The sequence below is a fragment of the Austrofundulus limnaeus genome, unplaced genomic scaffold, assembly GCF_001266775.1.
Source record: "Austrofundulus limnaeus strain Quisiro unplaced genomic scaffold, Austrofundulus_limnaeus-1.0 Scaffold129, whole genome shotgun sequence".
Classification (NCBI taxonomy): domain Eukaryota; kingdom Metazoa; phylum Chordata; class Actinopteri; order Cyprinodontiformes; family Rivulidae; genus Austrofundulus; species Austrofundulus limnaeus.
The window spans coordinates 692,577-703,332 of record NW_013952531.1 but is presented as its reverse complement, the minus strand read 5'-3'; the positions used below and the strand labels follow the sequence as shown (position 1 = coordinate 703,332).

The window sequence follows — 10,756 nt, the reverse complement described above, 5'->3', positions numbered from 1 at the left end:
TGTGTGTGTGTGTGTGTGTGTGTGTGTGTGTGTGTTTTTAGCTTTCAAATACTGTTTTTCATGAAAGCATTTAGGTATGATTTTGGAAATTAGTTTTTAGCTACTATTTTGTCAATTTAAGTTCTAAAGCACTGTTTGGTGGATTTTAACTTCTGCTTGTTTTAACTTTTTATTTTAGTTTTAGTTCCTTTATGAACCATCTGTCACTTATCATTCATGTTTTTAAAGTTGCCATGTGTTTTCTAATAAAGGTATTTTTGTGGCTAGCTTTTATGGGAACATTTTGAAGTTTTATTCTTCACCTTCTATCTCCTGCAGGAAATTGCCTTCCCWAAGATGGTGGCAAGCTGCTGCCGTTTCTTGTGCTATTTCTGTCGGATCAGCCGTCAGAACCAGAAAGCCATGTTTGACCACCTGAGCTACCTGCTGGAGAACAGCAGCGTCGGACTGGGTGAGTGATCCGTCAGAAGAAATGTTCTGCGCTCCCATCGTGCACCGACATTCACAACCTTTTTACAATCGAAGAAATAAGGGTAGAAAATACAAAAAATATCATAAGAAGAAAAACTGAAAACACTGAGTTAGTTTAAAGGTCGCCTTGACATTTACAAACTCTTTCTCACGTTATTCCAATGCTTCGATGTTCTCATCTAGAAAAACTTCTGAACTAATCAAAAGTAAAACTGGCTGCTGCTGAAGAGGAGCCAGGCTGTGATTCAAAATGCCAAGATATCAGGTTGAGAGTAAAAAAAGAGGCAAACTGGGAGACAGCTGGTGGAGTGAGAAGAATGTGGGCCGAGCCAGGCTGGTTTGGTCCTGCAGGACCGATGAGTCACTGCTAGCTGCTCAAGCCCCTGGTCTGATGAAGACACAARCCAGTGGTGAGGTTTGGGAATTTGTCACGTCTCTGAAAGACCTGGTGTGGTTTAAAGATGAGGAAACCTTATTCGACCCTGGCAGSAGTAAAATGTGACGTGTTTGTAAAAACAGTCCATTTAAATACAGGCCAGGCATTCCTGATTACATCACTCCAGATTAATAAAAAAAATAATTTTCAAAGCGACTCTCTTGTAAACAAAACTAGCTTTTATTGCCAGGCCAGGTGATAAATGGCTAAATGACTACAGATTATTTARAGACGGAGAATTCTTGTGTTTATTGTGTCAATTTTCTATTGATGATTCATTTTTCCTCCGTATGTTTTTCACATCTTTACTTTTTTTACTTTTTATTTAAGGTCTCCATTAGTTTCTGCCTCTGCAGAGACTACTCTTCCTGGGGTCCAATWACTTGTTTTTATCTTTTTTTTTGACAGCTCATATATCAAAACATTCAGCTCATTTATGCCCTGCGTTTTAGGACTTTTGGTATTTCAGCGAGTTAAACTTTTTCAGCTTTTTTAGCTCTTATAGTTAAATGAATGAAGCTGTCTTCAACATCTGTAAAACCCTTTAAAATACTTATAAATCTAAACTAATCTGTATGTTTCATCTTTGCTTCTGCTTTTTTAACTTCTTTGTGCTAATTTTAGCTTTCAGCTAATCTAGTAATTTATACTGTTTTAAGCTTCTATCAACTTCTTTCTGCTAATTTTATCTTTTTATTCTTTTACATGATTTCTGCTAATTTCAGCTGTTTTCTGACTTTTTAGCTACTTTTTCCAAAATTCACCATTTCTGCAAACGTACTTTCTGCGTCTTTGTGCTAATTTCAGCTTTTTAAGCTTCTTTGTAACTATTTTTCCCTCTAATTTTAGCCGCTTAAGCTATATTTTGTTTTCTTGTTTTTCTCTCTGTTCACCATCAAACTTCAGCTTAATTCTGTTGCTGTTTACTTTTGTTTCCAGCTAAAGTTAACTGTTCAAATTTAACTCATATTAACAGTTTTTAAACATTTCAGCTTCTTCAGCAGCTTTCAGGAAAAATGTTTCAGCRTTTTTGCATAACTGAAGGTAATGCAAATCCTGTAGTTTTCTTATATTTATAGATTTAAGAATTGAGATAGCTAAAATTATTTAACTGCAGTTCATTTCTAACTACAAAAAAACTTTACTTTTGCAGTTGTTCTGCTTTTAAAGATTAAACATTTTTAACGTTAACACAGCAAACATGTTGAGTTTAATAATAATGATGATGATGATGATGATTATAATATTCATATTAATAACAACAACAACAACAACAATAATAATAATAATAATAATAATAATAAATTTGTGTAGTGATGTTCCTAAAGGAGAATGAGCAGAACTTTTACCCACTCACAGTAATCCCTGCTGGTTGCTCTAAAGTGATTAAACTTCCACACTTTGCTCTGTTGAACAGTTTTTATAGAACAAGGCTTGTGTAAAAACCAGGAGAAAAAGTTGCCCTGCTTTGTTTTTAAGACAGAGATGAATGAGCTGCCTGAAGGARGCCAGGTCAGGTTATGTTCCAGATTTAGTTTTTAATAAAACGGAGCTGCTCCAGTGTGACACCCGGTGGTTTTATCAGCTCATACCTTTWAAAAAATAAACATTTAAGATCACCAGGACTCACGTAGCATTTATTTATAACTTATTCTAGTTTTTAAAGTAATATTTTAATTCTTTATATCTCTTACTCATTGTTTGATGGTTGTAACAAAAAGGATTTCAGATTTTTTTTGCTGTAGTTTTGCTAATCTTAGTTTTAAGGATGTTTTTTTTTTCATTGTAGCTTTTTCATTAGAATCTTGATGATTTATTCTTTTAGCTACTGTTTTGTTTGTTCTTTAAATTCCTGAAAATTATTCTTTCAGCTCTTACTTGTGTTCAGTATTGACTTTTTTGCTGTTTGTATTGTCTTTAGCGTTTAGCCTATGACAGATTTTTATAATGTGCTTTATAAAGTCACGCTGATAAAGTACAGTCTCTCCAGTTTGAGGATGTTTTATTTTTGTGATTTGACAACCCTTCAAATCACTTCCTGTGACGCAACAAAACAAAGATGTTGAACATGTGAYGGTGCGACACGTTAAGCTGCCTCAGTGTGAAGTTTAATTCCTGCTGACTCTTGATTGAAAATAATTAGTTTCTTGTTTGTTTAGCGTCTGAGGCCATGCGGGGCTCCACTCCTCTGGATGTTGCAGCATCCTCAGTGATGGACAACAACGGCCTGGCCCTGGCTCTGGAGGAACCGGATCTGGAGAAGGTTTGCTTCTATCACAATAAAATGAGACAGAAAGTTAAAGAAACTGAACCGTGATGCGTTTTAGTAAAGCTCCTTCGTGTAAACTCAGAGAATGCTCTAATGTTGCTAACACAGAGTGTGATAATAAAGGAGTCATTAAAAAGAACTGTTTGTGTGTAGGTGGTGACGTACCTGGCAGGATGTGGTCTCCAGAGCTGTGCCATGCTAGTCGCCAAGGGATACCCGGACCTCGGCTGGAACCCCATAGAGGGAGAGCGCTACCTGTCCTTCCTGAGATTTGTGGTCTTCTGCAACGGTCAGCTTTCCTGCTGACKGCATGGTTTTACTTTTTAAAACATTAGTGTTGAGACCTTGCAGGCTGGTGTAGAAATGGAAAAAAGATTTGTTGTGATAGAGGATGTCAGATACGGAGCATTGCATTCAAATAAAAAAAAATTAGGACTCCTGATCTCATAATTATGAGATAAGATCTCATAATTACGAGATCAGGATCCCATAATTATGAGATCAGGAGTCTTAATTTTTTTTATTTGGTGAATGCAATGCTCTTCCGTAGTCAGAGAAGTAAAAATAAATAAAAACTGTTGGTCAGCTTTTCCCGGATAAAGGAGGAGAAACATGAAAAATTCCTGAACAGCTGAACTGAAGCTGACTCCTTGTTCCAGGTCTAAATCCATAATGTTTGTGYTGTTGACCTGCTGCAGGTGAGAGCGTGGAGGAGAACGCCAACGTGGTGGTGAAGCTGCTGATCCGACGTCCCGAGTGTTTTGGCCCCGCCCTGAGGGGAGAGGGAGGACAGGGTCTGTTGGCCGCCATGAAAGARGCAATAAAGATCTCTGAAGATCCCACTCTAGACCTCCCAAAGACCCCTGCTGGAGCTGCTCCAGGGTAAGAACACGTGCTGGACTCTTCATGCCGTTTTCCTTTAGTGTTACAGTTATAATTAGGAAAAAGCTCAAAAGTATCAGAATCACAAACTTAMAGCTTAGAAATGAACTGAAATCATCAGGATCCTATGAAATTCACTTCAGTTAGTACAACCTGTATACACAGGTGTAGCTTTTGAGTTTGGCTGGAACTAGCTTCTCATTTARCGCATTMGTTTTTTGCTAACTTTGTGAACCGTTAGTGGACCAGTGAGCTGCTGCTAAATTGGCTTCTGCTGTAAAAACTTGTTTTTTTCCATGTGCCCCGAAATAAATACAAACTGTCTCCTCTTACAGGAAGTGCTGGACGTGTCAGGCACTGTATGTGTAGCATGGAGCATCTTTATTAGCTAAACTTCAAAATAAGAAATGAAATAACATTCAACAATATTTAAATACAAAAATTGACTAATATAGTAAGGAAAATATCTTCTGTTTGACTAACTTCAAACCGTATTTACAGAATTATAAACTCGATCAAAGAAATTATTTTATTCTGAAAGGGTTAAATTGGAAGTATCACAAGTTAGAACTATAACTCTGTTTGATCAAATAATCACAGCCACCTTCAAATTAAACCAATTAAATCAAACTAAAAACAGCTTTTTTCAGTCGTGCTAATCATCTTAGCTGTTAGCGTTAGCTTCCTCTAATGTTTCTGTTTAGCAGTTTAGCGTTAGTGAAGCTAAGCTTCTTGATTAGTGGTTAGTGAAGCTAACGTTTTGGTTAGCTGTGCCCAACACTGTTTTTTTGTCATCATCAGCTGCACTTTAATGTGCAAAATAATTATGGCCTGAAGTGAAGAGGGGCGTTTGGAAGCTGGTCAAAAATCAACTCATGTTATGTGRTGGACAGAAAGGAGCTTGTATAAAGCATTAAACATGGCTATACGCTCAGTTTGTGCCTCTGCTGCTTGTTTTAAATCCTTATTGAACTGATCTAAAAGAGAAGATGTTTGCTGAAGTCATGGATAAAACGTGTGTGTCTGCCTTTTTCAGGTCTGGGGAGGAGGAGGGAGAAGTTATTCACATGGGAAACGCCATCATGTCCTTCTACTCGGCCCTTATCGACCTGCTGGGACGCTGCGCTCCAGAGATGCATGTGAGTCTGTCCCTGCAGAACTCCACGCTGTGCAGCGAGGAAATTCTCCTTCATGCAGCTTTATTTGTCTTGCAGCTTATAAATGCAGGTAAAGGTGAGGCGCTGCGTATCAGAGCCATCCTGCGCTCTCTGGTTCCCACGTCAGACCTGGTGGGCATCATCAGCATCCCCCTCAACATGCCGGTCATCAATAAAGGTGCGCATGACGTTTAGCTGTCTGAGAGTGATAAACAGAAATAAATAAACCTGAGTGGTGGGGAGGAGCAAAATATTCGGGCTGAAATCATTTCATTAATCTTACTTTTTTTAGAATCAAATCTATTTGTATGAAGTTATTTTTACTTTTAGCTTTTGGCTAGCCTTTTCATGTTTTTAGCTTGTAGCTACCATTGATAGCCTTTTTTTGCAGTTTGTTACTTTAAGCTTTAGTTAGCCTGTTGTTTAGTTATTAACAAGTCTTTTGTTACCTAGCTTTTGTCCAGCATTTGCTGCTTTTATTTAGTTCTTGGTATTTTTAGCTTTTGGCTAGCCTTTTCCTGTTTTTAGCRTGTTGCTATCATTCTGCTTTTTCTTTTCTGGCCATTTGCTACTACARGTTTTTAGACAACCTTTTGATTCTTTTAGCTTTTAATTAGCGGTTTACGTTCAGCTTTGATTAGCATGTTGTTATTTTAGTTATTTACTAGTCTGTTGCTACTTTTATTTAGCTTTTGCTACTTTCAGTTTCTGGCTAGCCTTTTCCTGTTTTTAGCTTGTAGTTACCGTTCTACTTAATTAGCCAGGCTTTTGCTACTARGAGTTTCTATTTTCATACTTTTAGCTTTAATTTAACCTGTTGCTACTTTAGCTATTAGGTAGCCTTTTGCTACTTTATCTAGTATTTTAATTTTTAGCAAGTGTTTTGTTTTAACTTTATCTAGCTTTTGGCTGCTTTTATCTACTGTTTTGCTTTATTGAAATATTTGTRAAATTTGACGTGTAAATGTATAAATAATTGTTTTGTGTTATTTAAAATGTGTCGACCCTGCAGATGGCTCAGTGACAGAACCTGACATGTCCGCTCGTTTCTGTCCGGACCACAAGGCCCCCATGGTGCTGTTTCTGGAAAGGGTTTATGGCATCGAGGACCAGAGCTTCCTGCTGCAGATGCTGGAGGTGGGCTTCCTGCCCGACCTCAAAGCCTCTGCRTCTTTGGACACGGTGAGTCCTGAGCCGTTTTCGACACACGTCGCTCTAAAACCACCTTTTTACTGATGGCACAGCTTCSTCTCTGACCCACAGGAAGTGTTGAGCACCACGGAGACGGCGTTGGCCATGAACCGGTACATCGGCTCGGCCCTGCTGCCTCTGCTGACCCGCTGCGCCGCTCTGTTCTCCAACACGGAGCACTACGCTCAGCTGGTCGACGCCACGCTGGAAACCATCTACCGGCTGTCCAAAGGCCGCTCGCTCACCAAAGCCCAAAGGGACGCCATCGAGGAGTGTCTGCTCGCCATCTGCAGGTAAGGCCTCGCAGTTAATTTAACAAACATTAAATCCCACACAGCTTCATCACGATGCTTTGTGACATCGTTTGTTTTTCTGTAATCAGTGTTTAGCAGTAATTATGTTTGTTCTCCCTCTGTAGGCATCTGCGCCCCTCTATGATGCAGCAGCTGCTCAGACGGCTGGTGTTTGATGTTCCCCTGCTCACTGAATACTGCAAGATGCCTCTGCGGGTCAGACTCACATCTTAGCTGAAAGAGCTGTGGGATCTTTGTAACAAGGAATAACTGGCTTCTCACGTTTCACAGCTCATTTATTTTCCTCGCTCTCTGCGCATTGAGCACTTCTCTCTGTCTTTTATGTGTTTTTAATGATCTTTATAAAACGTAGCAGCCTCGCTTCCAGACAAAGAATTGTGTTTTATATAATTTTCCTGTAGCAGTGCAGAAATGTTTTTCTTTTTTTAAACAGCTGCTGACCAACCACTACGAGCAGAACTGGAAGTACTACTGCCTCCCTTCAGGGATGGCTGGTTTTGGGATGGCTTCTGAGGAGGAGCTGCTCCTCACCAAGAAACTCTTCTGGGGAATCTTCGACTCTCTTTCTCAGAAGGTACCAACAGAACCGGACCTGAGCCGGACCTGAGCCGGAACACGTTATGATGGCAAAACAAAAAGCAGCGATCCTGAAACAAAAACAGCCTGAAGCTCGAGAAAAAATCATTTCATGACACAATTCAGTGGGAGAGAAGCAAGACTTCACTGAACCTGAGCTGTTCAAGCTAAAAGAAGCAGAATACTAGCTAAATTCTATAATAAGCAAAACACCTGCTAAAAATTACAATGAACAAAACAGCTAAAAGCTAGAAATAGCAATTACCTAAAAGTTAAAGTAGGTAAAACGCTAGCTAAAAGAAGCAAACCGATATCTAGCATACCTAGGCAGCAAAAAAATAAATAAAAACAACTAAAAGAAGCAGAACACTAGCCAAATATAGCAAAACCTAGCTAGAAAAGTAACAAAATAGTAGCTAAAAGCTAGAAATAGCAATTCAAAAACTCTAAACTAAACCAAGTAAAACACCAAGTAAAAGCTAAATGTAGCAAAACATGAACTAAAAACCTAAACGTAACGAAAGGTCAGCTAAAAGCTAAGAGAGCCTAAAAGCTAAAAGTAAGACTAGCTAAAGATAAAAAAATATGTTGAAGTGTTTTTTAAAGAGAATAATGTTTCTGAGAAATTGAAAGATCCTGTTGTCTGTTTCTGTAGTTTTTTAATTTTCAGTTTTTCTGTGAGTCAGGAGGCAGAGCAGCTCTCTTTAATTAGCTGCTCTACAAAATGAAAAGTTCTCATCAGACTTACTGTGTGTTTGTGTTTTTACTCCGTTTCCCAGTCGTGTCTCAGGAGACAGAGGTTCTTGTTAGTCAGAAGCAGTGAGGTGAAAGAGCTCTGAGCTGTGCAGCTGAAGTGAAACACATGAATCATTTATCAGTCTGTGCCACGTTTACATCTCTTTTTTTTACTTTGTTTCTTTTTTTATCCACATTTGTTCAGTTTGTTTCTGACCCTTGTTGGTGTCGTCTGTTCGCACAGAAATATGACTCTGAACTGTTCAAAATGGCCAAGTCCTGCCTGTGTGCCATCGCTGGAGCTCTGCCTCCGGACTTCGTGGACACCAGTTTGGGGGCGACGCTGGAGAAACAGGAATCTGTGGACGCACAGGGAAACTTTGAACCCAAACCCATCAACACTGCCAAGTGAGTCCAGCTGTTTGTGTCGACGTTATTTACCGTTCCTCGGCACGCTTCATGCTAAATATTTAAACGTGACCTACTTTTTTTCAGTATTTCCCTTCCTGAAAAACTTGAGTACATTGCCAACAAGTACGCAGAGCATTCCCATGACAAGTGGGCCTCAGAGAAGGTTAGTCCACGCTTTGATTCCACGAATATAAAGACATCAAAGCATCGATAAAGACCACATCCAGCTTTGACTCTAATCACCTGCTTCTGCAGATGTCAGCTGGTTGGAAACATGGAGACAGTGTGGATGAAGAGAACAAAACACATCCTCTGCTGAAACCTTACAAAGCTTTGGGTGAGAAGGTACGACCACGGTGGTGCAAACAGGAGGAAAACACGAGCTCTGCTTTATCATCATGGATGATTTTTTCTTTTGTTTTAGATAAGAAAACTGAAAACACTTTGATGCACAGTTGAACTCTGTGGCTTAAAAATATGAGTTTGTGGCGACTTTCCTGCTTTAACAAAGCATCTGATGTACAGACTAAACTCACAATATTCTTTTAAATGTGGGGCTCTGTTGGGTTGGACACAGAAATAGGTTTAAACCTCTGAAGGGTCTGCGGGAAATAATCCTTTACCAAGGTTTTTAAATAAAAGAAAGTTGACGTGGGGTTGTTGAGGTGCAGAAAATGCAACATAAACAAGGAATACAAATCAAAATTACAAAGGTTTAAAATGCAGAAATGAATTATATATATATATATAAAATGTCCAGATAAGTATGATAAGTACTGTTGAGTAAATAAGCTTAAACTAGCTAAGAATTGGAGCTACAGACCTGCAGTGTAAAAACAAAGAGCATGTAACATGCACATGAATTTATCTTTTTTTATTTTATATTTTTGATGTCAATAAACATGAACTATCTTGACAGTTCTTAAAAACCTCTAGAAAATATTTTCATTTAGTCTAAATTGTTCCAAATGCTGCTGTCATTCCAGGTCATCTTCCCAAAACTCTGGGCTGGAATTGTTAACGTTTTCAAATTTGCCAGAAAATAATTAAATTGTAAAAGATTTAAAAAAAAAAGCTAAATTTAAAAAAAAAGGTTTGAATTTGATATTTCTGTTGTGGTTAATATAGATCATCTGTTGTCAGGTGATTGATGAGCATCACAGTTTTTATTTTCTTTCGCCAAGTTATTGTCATAAAATAAAGTTTATGYTAATGTATTTGATATCTTCATAAAGTAAAAGCAGGAAGTCACTGGTGTGTGTGTTTTAATTTGAAGGAGAGGGAAACGTACCGCTGGCCTGTGAGGGAGTCTTTGAAGAGCATGTTGGCCATGAACTGGARCATCGAGAGGACCAAAGAGGGCGAGGCCATGTTCCAACAACGAGAGAGTGAAAAACAGCGCAAGCTCTCAGAGACTCAGGTGAAACCTCTTTCATTTTTCCACTCAAATAGGTAAATATTAGAGTTTCTGACACARGATAGAGTTGTAAACGCATAAATCACTGATCATTTTAAAAATAAGACAGTTAACAGTTCAGAGACGCGTCTGGTCTCATTTGGATTCCCTCTGTTTGATCTTTGTAGACTAACGGCTTCAGTCCGGCTCCGATGGACCTCATGAACGTCACCTTGTCYCGAGAGCTGCAGGTTGGACTTTAATGGTCTCATCTCTTTAAATAAGAATCACCGTACGGTTTGATTCAAAACATTTTCCTGTTTCTGCAGAGCATGGTGGAGGTGGTGGCAGAAAATTACCACAACATCTGGGCTAAGAAGAAGAAATCTGAACTCCTGAGCAAAGGTGTTAACATACGTATAAACCACAGTCTTTTCTGAGTAGTTTTAACTTCAAACTGTTTTTTAAAAACTTTTAAGTTGACGTTAGATTTTGTTTTGTCTGAGCAGGAGGAGGTTTGGCTCACCCACTGCTGGTTCCCTACGACACCCTGACGGCTAAAGAGAAGTACAGAGACAAAGAGAAGGCCCAGGACCTTTTCAAGTTCCTGCAGATCAGTGGCTACGCCATCACAAGGTCGCTTTAAATTTAATCTGTTCTGTGTTTACTGCCGTTTAACTCCGCTTTAAAGCTGTAATTAACAGAAAACAGTCAAACATTTTAATTCAAGCACGTCTTGTTTAGGTAATGTGCTGCAGATTTGAATAAAACGGTAACACTTTCTTTTAGATTACCCTTATTACCATGTAATTACAAGGTAATAAGCTAATTAAATGTAATTACTACCTTATTACCATGTAATTAAAAGGTAATAAAAGTAACTAAATGTAATTACTACCTTATTACCATGTAATTACG

General features: G+C 38.6%; 1 protein-coding gene across 1 annotated transcript in view; it reads left to right on the top strand.

Annotated features, from left to right (window-relative positions):
* Window positions 1-10,756, top strand: part of ryr3 (ryanodine receptor 3) — a gene marked incomplete at its 3' end in the record, with an annotated part of 107,898 nt that overhangs the window by 75,400 nt on the left and 21,742 nt on the right. The window contains 17 exon segments of the mRNA XM_014015437.1: window positions 319-451; window positions 3,067-3,170; window positions 3,330-3,465; window positions 3,875-4,058; window positions 5,095-5,197; window positions 5,273-5,393; window positions 6,228-6,397; window positions 6,479-6,699; window positions 6,825-6,915; window positions 7,154-7,294; window positions 8,276-8,439; window positions 8,527-8,605; window positions 8,698-8,787; window positions 9,719-9,862; window positions 10,027-10,089; window positions 10,168-10,243; window positions 10,348-10,474. Of these exon segments, the coding sequence (XP_013870891.1) occupies window positions 319-451; window positions 3,067-3,170; window positions 3,330-3,465; window positions 3,875-4,058; window positions 5,095-5,197; window positions 5,273-5,393; window positions 6,228-6,397; window positions 6,479-6,699; window positions 6,825-6,915; window positions 7,154-7,294; window positions 8,276-8,439; window positions 8,527-8,605; window positions 8,698-8,787; window positions 9,719-9,862; window positions 10,027-10,089; window positions 10,168-10,243; window positions 10,348-10,474 (2,147 nt within the window).